The following is a 25,913-nucleotide window of genomic DNA, read 5'->3' on the forward strand; positions in this document are numbered from 1 at the left end:
ATTTGAGCGAAAAACGAATACTTACATTGATTTTCGGTTCAGCTACAGAACGCTCCTAAACTAATCGTGTACTCCTTGCGTCGTCTTGATGAAGGACTCGAGGATGACACCTTATTAGTCTTCCGAAACGTAATCTCCGAGACGAATAAGAAAGATGAGTGGGCATAGTTTTTATCTCACTAGATCACGAAACTAGGTATTTCGAGATCTCGCTTTTATTTTACTAAGAACGGAAACGAATTTCCGAGGGGGAGAGGCAGAAAATTTCGCACGGCCAAGAGGGAGGGCCACGAAATTTTTCACAAAATTAATTGCTTATTTTTGTCTTCTCATGAACCCCTATTTATAGTAGTAAAATGAGATATTCATGGAATCTTCCAGAATATTTTATTTCCTTTTATTGTGTTCACACTAGTGGATTAAATCTAGGCAATTGGATCTCAACAAGTGAATCCTATTTTTTCTCTCATCCATCAGATCAATATCTATGGGATATTATTCTCTACTTAAATAGAGAATATTTTATTTAGTGAGAGAATAAAGGAAAATATATTATTTCCCTTTAAATATATTCTCATATATTCTCCTAAATACTTTCCTTTAAATAGGGAGAAAATAAAAGACAATATCTTATATTATTCTCTCTCCTTTATTTAAACAACTAAAGAGAAAATATTGGTAAATACCAATATTATAAAATTCGGTTTTTTAGGCACACGGCCAAGGTGATTTGCGCAATTCGTAGTGCCAAAAAAAAAAAACTAATTCGACTTTTCCATGTGTGCAAGGCTCAATTGCTTAAAACCCAATTAATCATTTATTTACTTGGTCCAACAATAAACAAATAATTAATAATTGTTTATTTACTTGATCAAACAATAAATGAACAATTCTACCATAAATATTTATTTAATTCTGCGAATACCCGTTTTTCAGAATTAATGATGTCAATCACAATTACAACAAGTGAGATTAATAATGATAAACATTATTATACGAAAGTTCTTATCCGCATTTATCATAGCCGAATCGGGGACTATGGACCTAGTAATAGAAGCTTAACAAATCCGATGAAAAAGACGAAATAGTCCTTTCTCTTTTTCCATCGATTCGTCTAATCTTGGTCAAATACTCCACTTTGTAAGCCAAGACTGAACTCTCCTTTAATACTAGAATTATATTTACTCATCGTGACGAGTGTCCACTGATATAGTCAGTTCGTGATCAAGATCCTCCAGGTTCAACCCGTGTCAAGAGAAGTCAATTTTTCCGTTATACTTCTCTTGATACATATCAGCCCTAAGCAATGTTGTTTCCCCAGCGAAAGATTCTTTCGAACGTTACTTACTTCGAAAGTGCTAGCAATCTATCGGTTCTGGAATCAACCCTTAGGTGAGTGAACATTAACCTTCTTTTCAGGAAGGCTGGATTCCGTATCTGTAAATCACTTCCCACTCGAATCATGCTCTGAGAGACTCCCAAGACATAAGTTGTGATTAGCATGAATAGCCTTTTAGCGAATGAGTCAAAGAGCTGAGTAACATGACCCAGTGTCCATGATCACTTCAGGATTCAGATCAAGTCTCACTGTGACCATCATAGCGGCCTCGGTTAGTGTGTCGTAACGGTCCTTAAACGACACATCTACAACCGAGACATGTCCAAGTCGTACACTTACCACAAGTGTAGAATGCTCCCACATAGTGATCAACATTCACCTATGTGTTCCACATATATGACTATAGATATAGCTTTCCAGGCGTATATCAATTATCGACCTCGTTTTAGCTCACCGCCCGAACTCAGGTGCCCAGCACGTGACTCGGTTTAATACGGAGGCTATGGAAGATAGTTGTTATTGATTCTAATTGTTTAGAACTCAACCCACTAATCATATAACGCTAATAAAGTAATCTTATTATCGAATTTAGTAATCATTTATTCATTATCTTCAAGTGGGTAATATTCCCAACAGATTCCACCAAGTTTACTTCGGAGACCACGGCGACGAGAAATTGGTCATCTCCCTCGGTGTCGACGACATTGGCCTCACTTTTCTTCTTCTTTTGCAGCTTTCGGTAATCTGCGACGCGGTGACCTTCTTTGTCGCAGTTGAAGCATTTCCCAACAAACTTTTTTTGGTTCTTCTTCTTGAAGGCAACCCCTTTAGCCCCAAGCTTGTTGGCAGGCCTCTTGCCTTTCGAGCCTTCATCATCCTCGACGACGTTGGCTCTCTCTGACATGGTCTTGAACCTCTTGTTGGAGCCACGGTTGTCTTCCTCTATGCAAAGGCGAACCACCAAATCTGCAAGACTCATCTTATTTCGCTTGTGCTTAAGGTAGTTCTTGAATTCCTTACAACCCGAAGGTAGCTTCTCGATGGCGGAGGCAACTTGTAAAGACTCGCTTATGGTCATTCCCTCGGCTTTAATCTCGTGAAAGATAAGTTGTAATTCTTGCACTTGACTCACGACCGTCTTATTGTCCACCATTTTGAACTCGAGCAAGCGGCCCACGATGTATTTTTTTTAGCCCGCGTCCTCGGTCTTGTATTTTCGATCGAGTGATTCCCAAAGTAATATTTCCCTCCCATGGATGTCGAATTCGACGAGCAATTTACCTCCCAGGATATAACGGCGGAAGACGAGAAGAACGGTACACCAAACGAACTTCTCTGGCGAACTAAACACTGCAACAGAACTAATCACCGACTACAAAATAAACCAAAGCAATTTCGGAGGAGAGAATGAGAAGAGGGAATTTGTGTTTGTTCAAATGTCTTCGAATGAGAGTTAGAGGCCTCTATTTATAGGCAGGCTCTCAGAGAGGTAAAAACTTTTAGCCTCTTAAAACCGTCCAGCCATTATGGCAATTAATCCAATAGCTCGAACTTAATGGCAAACGTTTTGGCTCAGTTCAAAACTGTCCAAGCCATTCAAAGCATGCTATTAATGCACGTGCACAATTAATTCTCACACTAACAACTCAAGTTATTTGTGGAATTAACAACTTTATGAAGTGAAACTTTCAATATAAAGATAAGAATCGGCTCAAGGCCCAAGCCCGAGACATTCCCGAAACCCGAAACCTAAGCCCGGCCCGGCTCGGTGGCGGCGCGCGTGTGTGTGTGCGCGCGTGAGGGGTTAAGAGATAACTCATACACACTCTCCTCCCTTGCACTTGCTTGACCACTAAAGAAAGAGGATAACATATAAACACTACCACAACACACATCCCCAACCAATGTGATACTCTTGAATTTCACTTTAATTACACATAACAAATGTGTTCTTTAAGCATATTTTGAGATAAATTTCTCATTCATTATCGTTCCGATTTTGGCAAACTTAATTGATATTATACCTCATTCTACAAGGAAGAATAAGACGAATGAATTATCAAATTCTGTTGAGTGCCACTCAAATCTTTGCCGAAAGTCAGCAACTGATTAGATAATAAATATTTTTTATTATGTACAACAACTCTCTAATATTCCTACCAGCAGTACCGATTTTATTTCGTGGCTTATACTAAATGTTAAAACGATCAGTTTCATGTTTTCTGCCCAGAGGAGTACAAATAGAGCCGTTTACTGGAAAAATGAATAAAATAAAGCTAAGATTTGTTATTGATTTTTTTAAAAAGCGCATTTCGGGTATTTTTGGTACCGAAAAAATATGATAGTCTATTCTATTTATTTACATATTCTTCTCATTCTACAAAAATTCGAAGGGGTAGAAAAGTTGATGGAAATCTGTAGGGGAAATAATATATAACTAAATTCGCAATCATATATTTCTTGAAAAATCACTGAAAAATGAAAATATGTGCAGATTTTCTCATGTAGACCATTCGTGTTTCTCTTCTCGCTGTTTCTCATATTTCCTCAAAATTTCTCAACATTTTACTAGTACTTTAGTATTCATAACATCTCTTGTAATAAGTGTAACTTTTACACCAACTCATTGCCGTGCTTTTTTTTTAAGCACTCTCAGCGATAGTCAGTGTCTTATTTGAATAGTACTCTTATTAATTGGTGTGGTTAATAACTTGTCTCGATGTGGAATTAAGAGTGTATATGAATGATCATCAAGCATAATACTTGTCTTAATTTTAAAATCGGTTATTAAGCAAGACCGGCATGCACCCAAGAAACGAGGACAGGTTAAGACGACGGCTAATAACAAAGGAAATATGCAATAGAATGTTTGAGTTCGAATGAATGATATGTATGATCAAATACTTGATAAATAGAACCACATTGATCCCGGTAAATAATCTGAGTGATGAAATGAAGAAATAGTTGTTTAAAAAAATAATGGGGAAACAAACAAAATGAAATATTGAATAGATGTGAGTGTGCGTCAACCAAGGAAAAAAATGCCGATTTCGTTGTCGTTTCGAGCCTCCTGATTTACGGAAATTCGTCATGCCGATGGAATTTCGAACGGAAAAATTGTGGAAATGGGCAAGTAAAATGCCGTTTTCAAATGCCGATTTCCATGGAAATTCGACGTGCCGACGGAAAACCGAACGGAAATAATGTGACATAATATGTTAAATATATATATATATATATATATATATATCTTTCAATTTTTTAACTTGAAATTTATGTCGACTACATTTTATAATCTTCAATACCTAATTGTTTTTGCACCAATATAATATATAATACCAACAACTCGTTAATTTCACCAATCCATTGGAAACTATATTTTATAATCTTAATACGTAATTATTTATACACCAATCTAATATATAATATTTCAATACGCACAACTTGTTAATTTGAATCTCACATAACATATTTATACCCAATACACAAATTTATACACACACATATATATATATGGATATATCTATGTATTATTTATATATATAAATATTATTTCTTAAATCAAGATGAGATTTTTAAGTTTTTATGTGATATATTTTTTATAATTTAATTTACAATGTTATATAAATTTATCAATAATTAATTTATATTTTAATTATGTTTTATATTAAGTTGATGGTTTTTATGTACAAATCTTATATTAAACATGTCCATACTATAACAAAGTCGATGCTCAGCACATTGGTATATCCAAACCGTCCCAGGCGTGTGACTGGAGTTCGAATCTCAGGTCCAGCTTTAATTTTTAAGTTAAAAACGACATAAGCAGCAAACGACGATATTCGGCGAAAAACGACGATATTCGGCGAAAAACGACGACGAAACGAAATACTTGCTCTTCGTGGGCCGTTGACCCGTGGACATGGAAATTAAAGCCGAATTTCCGGGAATTTCTCCGGCATTTAGTTCCTTGGCGTCAACCTCTCTCAACATCTTTTGCTAGTCCATTATGTTGCCTTTACTTTTAGTTCTTGTTTCATTTTGAACATATTAACTTTATTTTCTCACAAATTTCAACATAATATATGTAAGATATTTATAAAACAACTAGCCTACTTATAGAGGGGACTTTTAAATTATAGTCTAACTATCTATTTATTTAGGGAAATAGCCCATATTTCTCATACTTCCAAAATTGCCCTTGATTTCATAAAACTTCGTTCTATTTTTTTCAGTTATTCATCATCGGATTTGAATCATGGAATAGTTCGCCAAATCGGAGACAAGTATTTTGCTTTTTCGAATGGTAAATAATATTTACTATCGAATGGCCCAAATGTAAATATTATTTACCATTAAAGTTTCAGAGTTTTGGTTATGGTGTTCTATGGGTTAATCGAGTTGGAAATATTATTTATCATATTTTATAGTTAATCTAACAGAGTTGATCGGAGATGTGGGGTAGGGTTTCGATTATGGTGTTCTATGGGTTGATCGAATTGGAAATCATATTTACTTACCATTTTTTCCAAGTCTGAGAACGGAGACGCTTCGTCGGCTTCGGAAGTGGCGAAATCAGAAAATTGGTGGCGAAAAAGAAGGTCGGACGCAATATCGGAGGATTGAAGGATTCGAAATCGACGGAGAGTTCGGAGGCAATATCGGAGGATTGAAGGATTTGGAGTCGGATGCGAAAATTTTGGTGTGTATTTGATGAGGGGTAAGATAGGAATATAATATTGTTTGGTAGTGGATTGGGCTAGTTACCTAATCTAAGTAATAGTTGGACTAGAATTTTAAAACAGATGGTCAATTTGGGCTAGATACCTAACCGGCAAGGGTCTTGTATATATATGACTTCTTGGAACATTAAAATTGTATTTTAGCTAACGTTTAATTAATAATTAAAAATCAGCGATTCTCATTATTAAATTATCAAAATGTTCAAAATATCCCTGAACCAATTATAATTTAAGATATAACATTGATTACATTGCAAATTTTTAGGAAATTATTTAATTAGTATTTGATTATATTTTCTCCTTTTCCCTTCATTTCGTAGACATGTATTTGTTTATAATTGCTCATAAAAGTTAATATTAACTGTTATAAATATCAAACAAAAAGGCTTAAATTGTCCTTTCTATTACTTAATAATGAGAGTGACTAATTTATAATGATTAACCAAACTTCTATTATAATACAATTAACAGGTTTCATATGGGTAAGTTAGTTATAATTTTTTTTAAGTGATTTTATATTGTGTTGAGAGTTTTGGTGAAAATTTTGCTAAGCAAAACACTCAATAATAAATATTTACAAACATTTTTGTTGTTACATGTGTTGTTGGTAACAATTGTAATCTCAACATATCTTGCAGTGTAGAATTGTTGGAAACATTCTTGACGGCTAAGCATAGGATTGTAATTTCGGCAAGTTTTCTGTTTCGCGCGAAAATTGTGAGCAGAAGACTTTCTGCATTTATTTTCTCTGCGTGAATAGGTAAGGAAACCTTATTTTCGACTTCCAGAGATGTAGACCACTATAAAAGAAAGTCTCTGCCCTTAGTGGTCTTTTGGCGCATTCATTCATACAATTAGAGTTTTTAGACGTGCAAGACCGGCGGACTGGGAAACTAAATGGTGGATGTGGTGTAATACTTTGAACGCTATTCATCTTCTTATTAAGCCTTAGAGCTTCTTTTGGTTTTGTGATTTCGTTGACATCGAAGATTACCAAACACTTGGAGAGTGTTTGAGAGTAGAATTGAGGGGAGCTCAGATTCAGGGGGGAGCCTGATTAGGAATTCATGGGTAGTAATTGGAAAAACGCCTTGAATCTAAGATAATTCATATAAGTTCATTGTTGTACTATTGACTACTTATTGATTAGTGAATTTTTTTTTCACTAGACAACTGCTCTCCAGAGTATGTGACATTGCACCGAACTGGGTTACCAATCGTTGTGTCATTTACTTTTATGCACTACTTTTTATTTATCGATGTATTACATTAGAACAGATTGTCGCATACATTGACTCTACATTGTGTGCGACATCTTGTCCCTGATGAAACAGAATTTCAATTTTATTTGATTTGTGAGGTTGATTTGTTTTGGCGAAAACTCGTTTATGGCGATGAGGAAGCACCAATGAGAATTCAGGTCGGATTGTCTTTACAATAGATGCAACTACTATAAAGAGGAAAAGTAAATAAAATATGAGGGTGATGCTGGTAGACGAAGAGTAACTGATGAGTGTTGTGTATGAGAGAGCGTCACGTTCAACTTCTTTCGTTTTGCCTTTATAGTTTTTTTTCCTTTATCATGGGTTGATCAGACTCATTATTTAGTGATCGTGTGAGAACCGTCGAATAGATGATTTCGTGCAGCTTCCTAAGTGAAAATTGTCGACCTCACGATTTGTATGGCTATTTATGGATTTTTTTTTGTTTTGACTAATCTTAAAATAACCGTCTCCGATATCCTCAGTTTTACATGGTGGTCTTTGCTTTTAGCTATGAACTTTGTTGGTTTCTTTGTATTTAAGAGCCCCCGAGCCTTTAGCTCCAGCTTCTTTGGCATAGGGATTCGGAGTTGAGTTCTGGCCAATTAGTTTTATTTACCATTCTAATATGTGAAGAAGAAATAAAAAATGGTGGTAGGAAATATTTAATGCAATTGACTTTTCATAGATGGAATCTTGTACAAGGCAACTTGTGAGTCGGGCTTTGCTTTGGGGTGTCCACTTTTTTCCCCTTTTTTACTCTCTTTTAAAATTTAAAAACTTTGCATCTTATACCTTCTTTTTTGTGGCCTTTGTCTTGAGTTTCTTTCTGGAATTCCTCACAAGAGATGTTTTGATTTCTTAACCTTTTGGAATCGTTCTTAGGTCCCAGCATTTATATCCATTGCTCTTTCTCTCTTAGTACTATGTGACCTAATCCTTATCGTGGTTCTCATTTGCTCTTGCCTGGCTTTTTCACTTTTTCTTTATTGGAAATTTTTTGGCCATTAATTCCTTGTAAAGCGTGAAGAAATTTGTAAAATGGCTCCAATGTACGGATGGCGTTTGTGCAAAATATGCCCATTTGGTACAAGATTTCATAAACAACAAAATCGAGATCAGACATCAACTTGGAAAAGGAGATTCACCACTATTCAGATTTGCCATGTCAGCTTCTCAATCAGGCCATCCATTCATTTTGTGGCTTTAGATATGCATACTGAAATCCAATGATTTAAACGTAAAATAATACTTTATTATTACTATTATTATTTTTATTTTTATTATTATTATTATTATTATTATTATTATTATTATACTGCCCAAGGTTGGAGCTTGCAACTTAAAATCATATTAATGATTTATTTTGTGGCTAATATTTTTATTTGTTTCTTTGTATTAGTGTCTTATTTAATATGTTTTATGGTGTATACAACATGATAGAAATAAGAGTTTATTAAATTGTGAGCAAGCAAATTAGCTTGATGCTTATGGAAGGTCCTCTTCTTAAACAAGACGGCTCCCTAATTTGCCCAACTATATTGTGGCGACTTTGACACAACCCTTAAAACAGTCGCGTATTTCTCTATGTCTTAGTTTATCGTTCACTTTGGATGTGAAGTTGCATGTCCATTTTCTCGGACGCAAAGACGATGGTCCAAGCTTTGAAGAGGCATTCTTCTATTTATCAATTAAGCTCATTTGTCTCATCCATCTAGTTTATTGTCTATCTTTCAGGAGTTGGAACGATACAAGTTATGGGTTGGCCACTTTAGCGACCCACAATTTTTGACAACTTTACTCGTCTAATTTGAGGATATCCATCCATCAATAAAGTCTGTAATATCAACTAAACATCATTTATAATACATGATTTATTTTTATAAAAATAAATCTTCGAACGGCCGATTTCATGTACTCTGATTAAGAGTACTACAAAGTGTGTTTTTATTTGTACAAAATAAAGCCAAGATAAAATGACTAATTAATGTTCAAATTTATTCTATGAAATATGAAGGGAAATTTCACATTCTATGTGTAATAGTGAGTCTAATTTAATTTATTTGTAAAAAAATTAAAAACATTAAATATATGTATAACTTTACTTAAATGTCACTAGACACATAATTTTCAAATAACATATTTCAACCCTTAAAATCTTCAGTTGACCGCATTGATATTGACCGCAGCTGACCGGAGAGAGAGACTTTTTAGTCAAAATGCGCATCTTTTCTATATCTATGACAATTGTCCTCTACAAATTGAATTTTGTATCACATATAGAACATCCTTTCAAAAAAAAAAAAAAAGTATCACATATAGAACATGAATTTTTTTTTTTTAATATAAATTGCTAGTACGCAAATTTCGGACAGAAAGTTATTTGATTTTGGATACCAGTCTTTTTATCTTTTAAGTTCCTTTATTTTATGCTTATTGACTCTATTCATCGGTGAAATGGAATATTGCATATTCCAGCTACACTTGCATTATTGACCCTAGACTCTTATCGTGAGTTCATTAATAATGCTACTCTTTAAGTTCTTGACCTCTGTTTTTACCAAATTATTTCTCGTAACAAGGAACAAGAAAAAAAAATGTAGCTTAAAACAAAACAAAAAATACATTTAGAACATTAAGAAGGGGCAAAAAATATGATAAACGAACGAGAGTGAAAGATAGAATGAATAAAGAGTGTGATGATGAAGATGGATGAATGCCTTTTTGCAATAACATGTTCTAGCGTTACAAAACATGAGGAAATTCATCTCTCCCTTCATGAGATTCTAGTTTCTGATGCACAGGTATAATATGGAGTAGGTATTTACCTAGACACGGTCATTTTTATGTAATAGATAAAAATGTCGCCCAAAAGAAGAAAAAAAAAATTAGATGCAAATGAGTCTGGAACGAAGTAAATTGTCCACGGATGATCCAAGAAAGGGGATGCCATAAATACGTAGGATCAACAATATAAGCTAACGTATATTAAAGCTGCATTATTTGGCTGCGACCAAAACATTGGCTATATATGTTTATGTTCAGCCGATTTTAATAAAAGTTATTTGTTAAATGACTAATATAGTCACGTCATCATTTGTGGTTACATTTGAAACTTCAATAAAACGTTAGCTATATTACAATACCTTACGTTTCAAGTGGTTTAGTTCGTATAATTTTTCTAAATTAATTTGATGTACGCTTTGCCGGTCAAACCAAGGATTTAACTATCGGAGAAAGTTGTCATTAATTACAACGATGTAACTTGCGTGAAAAAAGTGGCATTAATTACACTTTATTTTGTAATTTTACGCTTTGTATTTTTGGGTAAAAATAATAAGTACAACATTTTCCAAAATAATTGTTATTTTGAATTCTTAAAAAAAACATGTCGTAGAAAGATCATTATTATTTTTATTTTATATTTAACCCTCTCGTCTAATTGGGGTAGGTACCCATGAGGACCCAAAGATGATAATAACTTTTAAACAGAAAACCTTATATTAATTATTCGATAATAAATTGATTAGAAGGTATATGAGTGAGAGAGATATTGATGGATTGAGATGGATGAATTAGGCTATGAAAATGAATTCATTGTGTTATTTAGTAGAGATGATAGAAAGATGGAGAGATTGAGAGGGATTGATTTCTCATAGAGCCCACCAAAATCAATCACTCCTATTTAGGCTTCGATTTCGATTGAGAATGATGGAAATCAATATAACCTCAATCAATATGATTACTATATAAAGAAATCATTCATCTTTTTAGAGAGAGATTTTAATCTTTCTTTATATCCTACAAATCGACGTTTAAAGAACAATCATATGTTACCACTTTCCTTTCCTTTTTATCCATCGTCCTAAAATCTATTCACCCAGCTCAAGCATACTTGATTTCTAGCAGCTGATCCAACAACGAAAATCATTTTCCTCACGCTTATAGACCATATTTCTTTTTTCTTTTTTTTTTTCCCCGTTCACTTGCGGTTTCATGTTTAATAGATTCAAACGTGCTTTTGCATTCTTATTTCAATTGTATCAAGACAACAACAAAAAATAGTATAATTTTAGTTGAAATGAAGTTTTCTCAATCCCCACAATACTTACTGCGATTGCATATTAGTCTACCTTAGAAGTTGATCAATTTAGCAGTTGGAATCATATGCTAGAAAGAATACAATTGCAAAAGTAACATAAATATTTAACCCAACTTTCTTCATGGGTTTGATAGTTAATTTACGTCCTAGGTAACGAATAAGTCCCCAACATACAGGAAGAGAATTTACCTCACAGACTACAAATCGATCGGTCATGCTAAACCGTCGAATAAAACAAAGACCAATATCAATAGTTTTGCCACATACCCGGCAGACTTATGTTATTTATCTACACTGCTGCCGAGATATGCCTTGCTTATATTTTATTTTAATTTTCAATATTCCCTACTTTTTTCCTTGTGTATGTCCAACATGAAAAGAATGGCCTAGCTTTTTACCTATTCCGCGTCAAAGAGAGAGCCGTGAATGATTTAGGCTGCTGCGATCTGTTTATCAGGGTCATCCAGATTCAGAGCTTGAAGTAGCTTCGGCCACGATTCTGGAATTCCTCCAGGAAGATTGTATTCCAACAACTTTCCACGGCTACGATAGAAATCCTCTAGAGGTCGACTCTGCCAAAAATGAGAAGATAAAAAAAGTGGCATAATATGCGACCGAATGCGAATATTATTGCGTACAGAGTGATTCAAACCAAAAAAAAAATAAAAATAAAATAATAATAATAATTTCAACAAGCTCAACTAGTTACAATCTGACAAATGGTGTTTCTATGATTTGACTTGAAATAGAAACAAGTTAAAAGACATGAATAGATGTTCCCTGTGTACTATAACAAACAAATGGCCTAGTTACAGACTTGCAATATCCTTGTTAACCCCGGATTTTTTTTTTTTGTGTATTTTTTTTTTATTATTTGACGTGGAACCACTAGCTTTAAATTTTGGCTTATTTCAGATAAAATTGGGAAGATTACTGTCTTAAATTATAATTTTAAAACCTATTGAAATCTGAAAAAAAACTTTTATCCTCAAAAACCTGATTATCCAGAATTGAGTACGTAGAAGAGCTTAATAGAAAATTAATTATAAAACTAAACGATAGGGCTAAATGGTCTCAGATTTGTATAACAGCTACAACAAGAAACATTACGCGCCAACAGGGCGTATATTATTTTTGAAAGTAAGATTTAGAAAGAAATGTCTGTGGATACATGTAAGAGTATTGAGGAAAAATACCAGCTCATTGTATATGCGAAGTCGTTCTTTAACAACTTCTTCGGTGTCATCAGACCGTGTTATGAGTTTCGATGCACATTGAGGAGGGGGAAGAAGTGGGGGCATATAAATTCCTGGTTTGCCATCTTTGCCCTTGATGTCTATGCACGCGATATTGAAATTCCCTCCACATTCGCTACAAATTCGTCTTCCAATACACTTCTCAAGCAATGCATCTTCCTGAAGCTTTAAATTAATCACCAAGTCGATGTCTGTAACCTCGTCAAGAATTTCCTGCAACATGGTTATAGCGTAGTCATCACCGCAGTGCGCTAAATACGAATAGCATAGGAAAAAAAAAATAATAAAACTTAACAAAGACTATTCACAACTGAAATCCCTACAACATTTTTCTGGCGTTGAAGAACGTGCTTAACGTTGAGCTAACGACTCTTTTCTAGCTAATCTTAGTATATTACAATAACCTTACATTAAGCTGATCAACCAAATTGAGTAATACCTTCTATTTTCCTTGTGTTGTTTGGATAAATATAAGGGAAAGGAAAAAAGAGAGATAAAATGAAATCGGGTGGAAAATGATATCCATCGGAATTTCTACACGTGGAACTCGCATTTTTGTCTATTTTCTCACCTTCCCCTATTTATTCTCTCTCACTTTCCACGAATTTCAAACACGGCATAGAAATTTGATTTTCCACTCAATTTTTCTTTTCCCTCATATTTTACCTGTCAATCCAATGGTACAGAGAGCTTGTACGTGGGTTTGTTCCAAAACTTATGGTAGTTCTTAGACTAACACCAAGTTCACCATCAAAACCAATTCTTCTTTAAAACTAGAGAGAAGAAAAACCAGAAATGAAACTCTAGTTGTACACCATTGCAGTGCGAGATAAGTCACCACCGAAAACCCACTTACAAGACGATGAACACAAATGCCTAAAAAAAACACTCAATTCATCTAGAAATACGAGGCTTCTGTCCATTCATTTGTTCTCATCAGCCTTACATAATAATCTTCACTTTCCCTATCTCCTCTTTCTCGGCCTAACCAAGCAACTAAGATACACAAATAAGTCCACAAACAAACAAGCAACTCTCTTATATGCAGCAAGTAGAAACTTCCATTGCCAAAAACAGAAAGTTATCCTCACCGCTTGTCGAATGGTTCGAGGGAAACCGTCGAGGATGAAGCCCTTGTCGGAGCTCGCTCTAAGGCGGTTCGACAACAAGCCAATCACGATTTCATCTGAAACCAATCTCCCCTGATTAACAACCTCTGCAAGCTACAAAAAATAAAAAAATAAAAAAAAAATTATAGGAGCTACAAATGACGCCAAACTCAAAATCCGATCATAAGAGTGACAAAATCATCGAGTCTTTAATCGAATGATTCGATTCGATTCGATTCAATCTAGTCGGTTCGGCGAAGCTCAGCGCAATTCATAAACTTGGGGATTTCGTAAAGAACAAGGATTAGAAACCTAGAAGCGAGACCTGAGGAGAGAGAGGACCGGAAGATGCAAGCTCTTCGCGGACGAGATCGCCGGTGGCGATGTGAGGGACGCCGAGGAGAGCGGAGAGGCGAGAGGCGTAGGTCCCTTTGCCGACGCCGGGACAGCCGAGGAACACCCACTGCACGTTCCTCTTCTCCGGCGCCGACTGACTCAGCCACCGGACCTCGAACGGAGAAGACCGTCTCGGGGCTCTCCGCAAGGACCTCAGAGCCGCCATTAGAAAAAGTGACTTTGAATGAAGGAAAGGGAAATCGAACGATTGGATTTGAACTTGATGATCAAGAAAAAGCTGTCGGCTTTGTCGTTATTCGCGGGACTCTTATTATTTACTATTTAAGTACTTAATGGCTGTGAATTAATTTAGAAGTGAATAGATCACGATGTAATTTATGATTACGAAGTACACACAATCACAGAAGAAGAAGAAGAAGAAGAAGAAGGGTTGGGTTGGTTGTTGGCATTGGAGATACTTTCACAGTTCCAGCGAATCAATAAAGCTGTTGTGATGTGAGAGGTCACAACGTCGGTATGTGATTATCATCACGTGTGCTATTGTGCGTGTGTTGCCGAGTGAAATGTGAAATTACTATTACGGACTATGGAGGGACGTATAAATTGAGCATAAAAAGATATATAAAAATAAATACAAGTTTTGCGAGTTTAGGAAGATAATTACTAGCTTTAACTTTACGGAATACGTCACCATCCTTTATAAAATAATATAAAAATAAAAAGGAATAAGTAACTAAGTGTCTATATAATAGTTATTAAAAAAATATCAAAAAGAATCTATCGTGTTTAATCGAAAAATCGAAATTCGAGATTTATTTTTTCGATTTCTAGAAATATCAGACATCTCTTCAGTTTAATATCAATGACATATGGCTTTCATGTTATATTTCAAATATCATCTTTTTCGTTTATTTTTTACCAAAAAAAAAAAAAAATTGAATTCCCCGAAAGACCCTTAATATAATAAATATTTATTTACTATTTTATTTTAAAAAAATCAAAAACTCTCTTTAAAAAAAATCCTTAACTTTTTATAAAGAAATTTTTTGATTTAATTTTTTTTATACATAATCAAAAAATAAAAAAACTATTTCATTAAGAGTATTTTAGGGAGTTCAATTATATTTGTTTTTGTAAAAACTAAACGAAAATGATGATATTTGTAATATAACATTTTTTTAGGAGAGGTATATGTCATTTATATTAAACTGAAATGATATGTATGATATTTTTATAAATCGAATGGATAAATCTCGTATTTCGATTAAACACGAGAGATATTCTTGATATTTTCCTCTCTAAGAATTAAGAATTAGTAGAATTCTAAATTGACTTCATCCCCAAAAAATTTATATACAAACTTGGAACATATGGACATATGGATGGCAAAAGAAGCAACGTTTTATGACATTTTAGAAAATAGCCAATTATTGATTACATGGCAATTTGTTTCGTACCGATTTTAAGTGTAATATATTTGAAAATATAAAGTATAAATTATAAGCAACTGTAAGTTGATATTGATCAGCAGTAGTTTAGGGAATTATTTAATAATTTGATATCCTGTCATTATTACCTTCTTCTTTTTTTTAGCTTTGTAGGTGTAATAAAAAAAATCGTCTAATTAATATTTAAACTAACATAAATTTGAGTTGATGTTTGGGCAGTTATTTTTTTATGGGAAAATAACACATTTATACCCTGTGTTTTAGTGAAATGTCGAGTTTAACCCTCGGTTTTCAAAAATGTCGAGTTTATACCCTCTGTTTAACTAAAATGACGAAATTATACCATCTGTTTAACTAAAATGACGAAATTATACCCTGAAATAGACAACAGTGTCACAAATATTCTTTTTATTGACTTTTCATTGACGTTGACTATAATATTTATAATATAAACACCAATTATCTTTATTCATTCGCGTCATATATGTAATTTATTTAAAAACTAAAAAATAAACAACAGTTTCTTAATCGTGAAGAACACAGAAAGAGGCAAAGGGGTAAACATCGATAGTTGATAGTCATCAAAATCGCATATTCGAACAGAGAATCCAAGATTTAGAGTTACGATTCGAACACGGAATGAAGTCATTTCTTAGGCGGTATGAGTTTTATTATTTAATTTCAATTTAAGGCTATTTTTATTTCAAAATTGAGAATTTGGAAATTAGGGTACTGATTTAGATTTGATTCGATTTTTCTTATATAAGAGTTAATATCAATGAAAGGGAGATTTGTGACGCTGTTATTCATTTCAGGGTATAATTTCGTCATTTTAGTTAAACAGAGGGTATAAACTCGACATTTTTGAAAACTGAGGGTTAAACTCGACATTTCACTAAAACACAGGGTATAAATGTGTTATTTTCCTTTTTTTTTTATTTCTTCTTCAGCTTTCAAAGTTATATATTCAAAGAGTTCGGAACGGACGCACTGTGTTTGACATAAGCTTTCATTTTCCTTTTCTTTTTTTTCTTTCTTCACATTTTCACGCAATCAAACACAAGTGGCCAGTCTAAATGTGATATCGACATCGGTGATGAAATTTTTACCTAGGATTAAATGTTCTTAAATACCACATAAAATTCCATTTAAAAAATCGATCCCAAGTATGAGCGCACATTTTTTAGTGTCAAAGTAAAAAAAAAAAATTGTTGCTTGTATTATATACTTCAAAAAAGTGACCATGTGAGCGATGGAAAACGTGAGCCGTTTTTTAACTTTGGAACATGTTGAGATAAATGGCAATAGTAGCAACAAATTTCTCACCCTTCATCTGATCGAATTCATGTGTTTGGAACTTGATTTTATAATTCTGAGACATAACCTTCTAATATAATCTTATGAGCTCGTTTGATATTTGGAAATTGAATTATTTACAGACAATTCGAAAAAAATTAGATATTCTAAATGGTGAAAAAAAATAATGAACTATTTCAAAACTAGCTTTAATCGCACGAGACATGTTTGCCACTTCATTAACAAGTATTGCATCGGAGCAAGCATTGAGTGACAACAATTGTGTTCTCAATGAGAGAAGATCACTAATGCTCTCAGATATTCTAAAAAACCTAATGCGTCTAAACGACTAAGAAGATGCAAAAAAAAAAAAAAAAGATTGATGAAAATTTCGTTGCAGTTTGTTTTGCATCGTTAGAGGCCAAAGCTTCTACGTCTTCTGGTAATAACTATAATGTGTAATTTTATCTTATTTTCAAACTGCATTAGTTTCATTCGCTAAGGCCTTATCTCGCTCGTTAAGATCTGACTTGGGAGGATTTTTTTTAACGAAATGGTTAATTGTTGTAACTTTTTGTATATTTATCAAATAAAAAATTTTGGATTGCAAAAAAACTGTCATTTTCACTATAAAAAATAATAATGATAAAAAAAAAATCCTTGATTAAATCAAAAAACAGGTCCAAAATTTGACCTAGAACCCCGGTTTAATCAGGTTGGGTTAATCGATTTGTTCATGTGATATCAACCCGGAACTGATACAACTAATATTTAATTTTCAAAACTCAAACCAAACCAAAAATAATCGAATTGGTCTACGTTGGTTTCTTCGAATTATTTTTTTCGGCGCATAATTTTATAACTTGCATGAAATCCTTTATACATATATTATATGTAATACGTTATGTTAAATAAAATCAAAGTCTTACTTATTTTTAGAAAGTATACATATTAAAATAAAATTGCTCATACTCTTAATCACCAGATCAACATGTATTCTCAATAAATAAAGTTTAATTGGTACTCTTTAACTTAATTAAGCCACATTAATATTTATGAAAAAAGATAGATTGTTGGATCTGTAGCATTAAATAACAATTCATATAAACTATTTGCAATCTTAAGAAAAATAAATGATGAACGCCATCGAGTTTGTTCGGTTCAATCTGATTGCACGATCATTAAAAATCAAACCGGCCGAAAAGATTTGCAGTTTGTAACAGCCCGAACGTTCGGGTTTTGATTTTTTTAATATGTTTTATCTATCATTGGCAACCATTATATTTTTCAATTAAATCTTGATTAATTTCAAGTAACATTTCAAGTAACTGAGATTTAATACAGGGTTAAGAAGACAGATTTTTTTTTTTTGCTTACCGTAACTTTCACCTTTACTTCACTCTAGTAAATAATTGGACAGAAACACGGCATTGACATATTTGACCTCAAAATTACATAATTGTAGTTCAAATACAAAATCAGTTGTAGGTAAGACTTGTAAGCAATAACAAATCAGTGAAGTAGAATTTCAAATTTGGGGAGGGGAAAAAAAATAAAACTAACACACTTAACAACACTAACTCACGTCAGAGTACAATAAATATACCCTTACATAACACCACCACGCTAACTTCATTTGATGACCATTACTGATGTTGAAGATAACAAAATACAGAGAAGCAAATACAAAGCATGTCATCAATCAGCTACTAATTATGGTCCGACCTTCCATCATCCTCACTCATCCCATCTCCGGCGTGCCTGCAAACAGAGTAGAAACGTAACTAATTAACAAAGTTGAAAAAAAATAAAAAAAAATCCTGATTCTGTTTTACAATTCTTTCACTACATTGTAGAAGAGTAAACCCTAAAACACCAAAAAAAAAAAATGGGTCACTACAATGTCAGGCATCGGTGACATTTTCATCATTAGTTTAAACTGGTTTCAGGTTTTGAAACGGTAAATAGTTAAAACAAGAATCAATAGCTTATAAAGGCTTTAGAACAAACCGCCAAGACGTCGTTAGATTCCTAGCTTTTCTGTCGAGTTGAAGGTTTTCCATGGCAGTTGAGGCTCGAACGACATCCTCCGGAAGCTCGTCGCTGTCGTACCTCCAATTATACTCGTCTTTCCTGTAGCCCAACATTGAAGATCCACCACCTCTCCTATCTTGAATGCACAATGTATCAGCCGAATTTCGAAAGGCATTAAATAAACTTAACAGACTTTTACAGAGCAGCTTCGCCACTCACCAGATGACTGTGCAGAAGGGAGAGGCCTGCGAACGAGAACAATAACATATCAGTTAATACAACAGTCAAAAATGAAAAAAGCTCGTTGACACATTGAAACACAAAGGTTGACTAAACACCTTCCGAGTGGAGGGAGTCCGCCAGCAACGGATGATGAAGATGGCCTACGCGCATTTCGGGTGTCTATATTGGATAAGCTCTCTGTCTCCGAAGTGGCTATTCTCCGTCCAGTACCTCTTGCTTGGGATAAATTCTGCTCGTTGAATAAAAGATACGGTGTTATCGACTATAGGTAGAACTAGAACAAACTGTTTTTGGGTCACACTATTGCCGGACCAATGACTCAACTTGACTTGGATTAGACCTCAAATAAGTAGAACATGAATATTATCTATATCCAAGTCTAACCTCAAACTTTAAGAACCCTTCAAGAACGTCCAACAGCAACGGACCACTATCCCCGTTTCTGTTAAGATCGTACCCATTCTTGCTACTGAATTCTTTCAACTCAGTCTTCCAAGAGTCTTTTTGCTGCACTTGGCAAGTTAAATAAATCACCGTTACATCGGGAAAGGGGACCAAAAATGCGATTCAAAAATTACTTTGAACGGACCAGTGTTGATACTTGACCATGCATGCATAATAAAAAATTACTTGTTTACCAAATTACACTCTGGCAGATAAACTTTCATTGTGTGGTTTAGTTGTGCCCAGTCTAGGTATTCACATAGTAGTGCAGTAAGCAACCTTCCTGCAAAATGAAATCAGTGAGCAACTTAAAAAGTACTAAAAGCTAAAAAGCACACAAATAATAATTGTTCGCTGTATCATGTTACATATATTTGCATCCTTACAACTTATCACATCAACAAGAAAACAGCAATCAGTGATTTTTTTTTTTTAATCAAGAAACAGTGAGATCACAGTTTATGCTATAAACTCAGCTTGTTTACATCATTAAACTAATCAAAGTCTTCGGCTGCAATAAACATTTGTATGAAGAAAAAAAAAATAAGACTGGAACCAAAAAGCTTTATTTCCATTAAATCATATTTCCTCTCTTTTCGATGAACTAGTCCAATACAAACAAACATCCAAAAATGAAATATTTTATGAATCTCATAACTTCTGATCCTTAAAGAGGACAATGTTACCGAGATAGAAAAACACTCACTATGCACACATAAGTTTATGTTCCTTCTCCTAACAGTGAAACGCTTTATATAATGTAGCGAACTTCCGGTACCGAAAAAAAAAGTGCTAAGACTGAAGCTTTTTATTTCCTAATGAGACATATTTCTCATTATGAAATCAGTATTGTTAGTACTTAGTTGTTAACCAATTATCATCATATACAGTAAAAAAAATTTTAAAAAAAAAAAAAAAAAAAAAAAAACTCTGGGTGAAACAGATGAAGAGTAAAGCCCCACCAAGGCAGCTGGAAATGACACCCCACTTGACAAAAAATTATAATCAGTAGTTACCAACCGAAATGAAGGGACATGAGAGAGAGAGAGAGAGAGAGAGACCTGAAGGAGAAGCGTGAAGTTGTTTAGCGCGGTCATTACAGCTCCCAAGTAGAGCTGGAGGTAGACCTTCTTCTTTCTCAATCACCCGATCCTCTTCTTCAATTGCCTCGAAAACACTCGCTCTCAGCTCAGCCTACCAACAATGAGGCTAATAAAGACAACGTATGTATGTTTCGTCACAGAAAGCTAATAATCTTTCAGAACACCACCAAGTATTTCAAATCAAAACCTTTTTTGTTTCCAAATGCAAGCCAAATTAGTGAATTTGGAGCTTGTAACCAATGTTGGGTTAACACGAGAACTCATACGAAAATTTCAAATTAACAAAACCCTAAGACGAAAATTCGACTAATTCAAACCCAAAGCACCGCCCACAAAGTGTGAAGAAAAATTGAACATCCTATTTTCTCTCTGAAATGAGTCTAAGCGTTTCGAGAAGATCCAGCTAGAAAATTGCGCGACAAAGAAAATCATTGTGAAAAAAACGGGAGATTGGAGATGGGAATAGAATAGTTATACCCGGATCTTGGCAAGAACGCCCTTCTTCTCGAGGGTACGAGTAACTAGGGTTTTGAGGTCCATCATTTCCCTCGTGTAATCGTCCATTTTCGTTCTCGTTCTCACTCCCAATTCTCTCTCTCTCTCTCTCTCTCTCTCTCTCTCTCTCTCTCTCTCTCTCTAGCCGGTGCAAATTTGAGAGATGGTTCGTTTGTGATTTTAATTTTGCTTAAGTTCAGCTGTTAAGTTTTTTATTGTCCGCGAGAGAGAGAGAGAGAGAGCAGTGAGTACTAGAGGTTATTCTGGTCATTTAAGGTCAACTTGGTCCTTCAGGAAAAAAAAATTAATAATAAGGTCCACTTAGTAATGCGTTTGTCGCTCGGGTTACTTTCGTTTAACGAGTTTGGGCCACTTTAAGGGCAAGCCCACAAATACCAAATGAGGTCCACTTAGAGTGTTGGTTTTTGAAGCCCAACAGCCTGGCCTTTAAGGCCTACCAAGTTTCAAATTGTGGTAATAGCCTATGGTAGACGTTTTCTTTCATATATATTTATAGCGAGAATAACGTTCTTAAATTTCTTACTACAAATATAACGTTTTTTTTTTAAATCATAAATGGTTATTTTTCTTGATGTTTTGTGATTTTTTTTATTATATACTAGGATAAATAATTATTTACCGTTTGAAACGTTATTTTTAAAAAATTAAAAGCTACTGAAAATGTTACATTCCAAAACCGTTATTTCTATCATTTTTCCCTCCAAAATTTGAGGCGTTGGTTGAATCGAGCCTTGCCCCAACTTAAAGTTAAAAAATCACCGACACCAACTTGAGATGAAGGAGCATTTTGCCTCGGTATGTAGTATTATTGACGACGACAAGAGAACTGGATATTACAAAGGCATGAGGAATGAAGCTGATATATAGCATAAAGAAGCAGAAAGGTATGCAGATTTTTTTCAATACAATATGATTTTGTGTTTATTTAACTCTTATTTTGTCGCAAGATCGGGTTTATAAAGCTTTGTAAAGTTCTTGAAAACTGAAGAAATTTGATTCCAAAACAAAAAAAAACGTGGTTCACACTTGCCGACCTAGTTACTAGGATTGAGAAAGAGCGCAAAGAAGTTTTAGATGTTATGAAACTGTTACATCGTTTGTTAAATATCATTGAAAGATGATTGCAACAACTAATGCAAGCTCAATGTGCCGTATTATGCTTATGTTTATGTTTATGTGCCTAAGGTACCGTATTATGCTTATGATTATGTGAATGTACTTGTAAATATGGCTTGAGATGACTTTTAATTTGTATCAGCTCAGTGTACCGTATTATGCTTTTGCTTATGTGTATGTGCCTGTAAATATGGCTTACGTGATTTTTAATTTGTTTATGTGACTGTAGATATGTGCTTGTAAGTACGTGTAGAAGGCAAACAAAAAAGGTTTATTGTTTTCGTGCCCAATATTCCCGCAGGCCCAAAGCCTTTAATTGGATTGATAAATTGTCCATTTTCCTTTTTTTTATTTATAATGCTTTAAAATAATGTGATTCATTTGCATAAACGATGTTAGACTCTTTTTCCTTTGTTTGGTAATCAATGTTTGCCATTTTCTTTCCCAAACGTCATGAGTTATTAAGTATAATTATAAATATTATATATGGCAAATGTTTTAATGCCGCACCATTGATTTACAACATTGATGTTGCACCATTGTGATTTGCCTATTTTAAATACAATTCACAACTGAGATCCGGTTTTACAAGTCTTGCTTGCGTCGGATGATTGCATGCACGTAATGTCAACTTTTTGGTTTTTCGTTTTTAACCTTCAACCTTATGTGAATCTGTAACGGCAGATTCAACACCGTCAGCATCCTCCACCACTAATACCTTCTTCCGCTCATATGTATTGATGTAGAAAGTCACTCAAAATCCTCTGCAACTCATCGAAATAAAGTTATTGGGACAGCTTCCGAGACTTCAAAGTCAGCTTCCGAGACTTTGACGCCGCTCTGACGACAGCTTTTCGGTCGATCTAAAGCTCCACGAATTCGCCTTCAATGGTCTATGTCTCTTCCTTGACCTCGATCACTGGCCGGAAGGACTTGGTTAGGGTTTCGTTCTTGGAAATCTCTAGGGAGAAGATCTCGCTTCCGGCGACCATGGTGAAGGTTGATCTTTTTACTATCGAAATTTTTGGATTGTTGTCTCTTCGATGGAAGTGCAATATCTGTGGTTTGGTCGGTCCTCTGTTTGTAAATACTTGGTCCTTTGAAAAGGAAACGACACCAAGCAGACTTGTCGTCTATTGAGTTAAACTGTTGCTTGGGTGGCTCACTTGTAAATCTGGGTGGCATGCCGTTTGGGTGGCGCAGATGTAAATATAGCTCAAAATACTTCGGGCTTGTCGTTTGTTAAAGAAAACGATATCTGGGATGTAAAATATATCTTTTCTCACCGCCCTCATAGTGTGTGACCACGCAAAGTTGCTTGAACTTGCTTTCTCCATATTATGTAGTTGTTCGCATCAAGCTTAGACGCGATCGGATGAGAGAAGGAAACGAATTGTTGAGCAGCTTAATTGTCCATGGTGATCGAAGGAGACGAAGATCAGCGATCTGAAAAAGAGAGAATGTGGATCGGAGAAGACGAAGATCTCCGATCAAAGCTAGAACGAAAAGAGCTCTATACCATATTAACAAAATAGTGTTTGGCTCAACAAAATGAAACTTGATTCATTGAATGAATTGAAAATACAAGTGACTAAGTTTAACTTTATATACTCGATTGAGAGAGAGAGAGAGAGAGAGGGAAAATCAAATACAGGGAACGCATAAGAAACGACATTGTATTTAAAGAGAGTGAATGTCGTTTTGATGAGAAATGACTATGTCACTCCAATAGTATAGAATGATGAAATCGTAGTTATTAAACTGAAACACAAGTTGGTCACAATCAGTATAACACTCATTTAACTTAAATGACCGGAATTAGAGATACTTTTCACAGACAACGTTGCCTACTATGCTGCATTGTTGATCCTCGCTTCTTCTTTGGCTCTGACAACTCGGCAATAGTACGGACTCCAAATCTCCGTCAACCTTGACGTGAATGACTCCTTCACTGCTGGTTCAACAACAACAACATCAAGAGGTGTTCGTTTCCACATAATGACTCCTTTAGAACGTAGAATGAGATCGAAGAAGGTTGAGAGAGAACGAAAGTAATCGGAGAAAGAAAGATTGAAATTAACTTTCAATTCTTTGAAGAAAGCTATCAACAGCTTAAATACGCGTCATTAACGACCTTAACAGAATCACAAAACCGACTAATGAGAGGGTGACAACACATTAACATCCTCGGCTCTGGTAAAAGTGTGACAGTCGCAACTAGAGCAGGAAAAGTCATTAACGAAATGATCCAGCTACAGTTTTACATATCAAGATCACCAAAATACATCATTAACCACTTAGAAGTTTCATAAGAGAATTGAAACTAGAGCATGATTTGGTTTTTGCCATATCATGAACCTCTACTAAAATCACTAAGGGCTGACCGGGGCAGCACTGCTTTGACGGCCCAAAAAGACATTGGTGAGAACAGTCTTGGACTCCAACGACGCCTTCAACAACTTCAAGCCCTGCAGAGTCAATATCATCTAATAACATTTCTTTCTCTTTGAAACTTCAAGCCCGCTTGAGATAAACAATAAAAAAAGAAGAGAGTGATTCCAAGCCAAACTCACCTCTTTCCTGCCAATGGAGACAACTTTTTCCTGAAGATCACCCATCTCCCGAATGCCGTACTTGTTAATGAGAGCAAGAGTGGAAATATTAGAGATGGGCTTGACCTCCAAATCGTCCATGACCATGTAAGTCACGCACTCTTTCACATACCCATTCTCACCGTGGGAACAAGATGCCTTACTCGTCCCAAACAAGGGCCCTTGGGACATGACCCCATCAGAGAACCCATTTCCACCGAAGGAAAAAGATGCCTTACTCGTCCCAAACGGACTCCCTTGAAACTTGACCCCATCAGAGAACCCATTTCCACCGTAGAAAGAAGATGCCATACTCGGCGCAAACGAGCGCCCTTGGAACATGAAACCATTAGAGAGCAAGAGAAGCTTCGCAGTGCCGTCGTAGACCGTGGCGTTGTTGGGGTCGAGCAGATCGCTTTTTCTGGCCCCCGATTCCACGTAAGCTTCCCCGAGGGTTTGAATGCTCTGGTAGACTTCTCCGAGACTGCCAACCATGTCGCCGGAGGAGAGAAGCCGGATCACGGTGCCGATCGGGAGTGACATGAGCGAGAACAAAAAGTCCACGAAGTCCTTCCCGGCCTCCGCGAACAGGACGCGCTTCTCCCTTCTGTCGATCATAAGCTTCAGGCTCATGGTTGGCTTGACTTTGCCCGACATTTTGTGAAAAAGCTGATCGGAAATTGGCTCTGTTTTTCGCTCCCTATTTAGAGAAACGAATACTGCTGAGGCTATTTGGGAAAGTTGGTTTTGGAAGAGAGAAATTAGCGATTCGGTGGATTCTGCCAACTATTATGAGAAACAAATCACAATTGGGTCACGTTTTTTTTTTACATGTTTTGGGGTATTACTTTGCATACAACAATTATAATCAGAAGATCATGCCCTATACAAAATCTTCCTTTAATCTTTCTCTTTTTTACTAGCTATGAATCCCGGGTCTCGCTTCCGCGGTTAA

The 25,913-nt window shown here is 35.1% G+C and overlaps 3 protein-coding genes across 3 annotated transcripts; all 3 read right to left on the reverse strand.

Annotated features, from left to right (window-relative positions):
- Nucleotides 1–11,455: 11,455 nt before the first annotated feature.
- Nucleotides 11,456–14,674, reverse strand: LOC149379344 (putative adenylate kinase 6, chloroplastic). The gene is made up of 4 exons (XM_089604213.1): nucleotides 14,136–14,674; nucleotides 13,793–13,924; nucleotides 12,642–12,914; nucleotides 11,456–12,017 (listed from the first exon to the last, which is right to left on the reverse strand). Exons 1-4 carry the CDS (start codon nucleotides 14,370–14,372, stop codon nucleotides 11,877–11,879), a joined length of 783 nt encoding a protein of 260 aa, XP_089460339.1. The 5' UTR covers nucleotides 14,373–14,674; the 3' UTR covers nucleotides 11,456–11,876.
- Nucleotides 14,675–18,320: 3,646 nt separating this feature from the next.
- On the reverse strand, nucleotides 18,321–21,435 carry LOC149379345 (protein TONNEAU 1b-like). The gene is made up of 8 exons (XM_089603747.1): nucleotides 21,213–21,435; nucleotides 20,694–20,826; nucleotides 19,827–19,915; nucleotides 19,573–19,695; nucleotides 19,284–19,417; nucleotides 19,165–19,190; nucleotides 18,922–19,081; nucleotides 18,321–18,672 (listed from the first exon to the last, which is right to left on the reverse strand). The coding sequence occupies exons 1-8, from the start codon at nucleotides 21,297–21,299 to the stop codon at nucleotides 18,621–18,623; spliced, it is 804 nt and encodes a 267-aa protein (XP_089459873.1). The 5' UTR covers nucleotides 21,300–21,435; the 3' UTR covers nucleotides 18,321–18,620.
- A 3,002-nt stretch (nucleotides 21,436–24,437) lies between these two features.
- On the reverse strand, nucleotides 24,438–25,787 carry LOC149379346 (uncharacterized). The gene is made up of 2 exons (XM_089602238.1): nucleotides 24,941–25,787; nucleotides 24,438–24,835 (listed from the first exon to the last, which is right to left on the reverse strand). Exons 1-2 carry the CDS (start codon nucleotides 25,613–25,615, stop codon nucleotides 24,740–24,742), a joined length of 771 nt encoding a protein of 256 aa, XP_089458364.1. The 5' UTR covers nucleotides 25,616–25,787; the 3' UTR covers nucleotides 24,438–24,739.
- Nucleotides 25,788–25,913: the final 126 nt, after the last annotated feature.

This window comes from Urtica dioica, chromosome 12 (genome assembly GCF_054948205.1).
Source record: "Urtica dioica subsp. dioica isolate 48M chromosome 12, U.dioica_male_clone48M_v1_H2, whole genome shotgun sequence".
In the NCBI taxonomy this organism is placed as follows: Eukaryota; Viridiplantae; Streptophyta; class Magnoliopsida; order Rosales; family Urticaceae; genus Urtica; species Urtica dioica.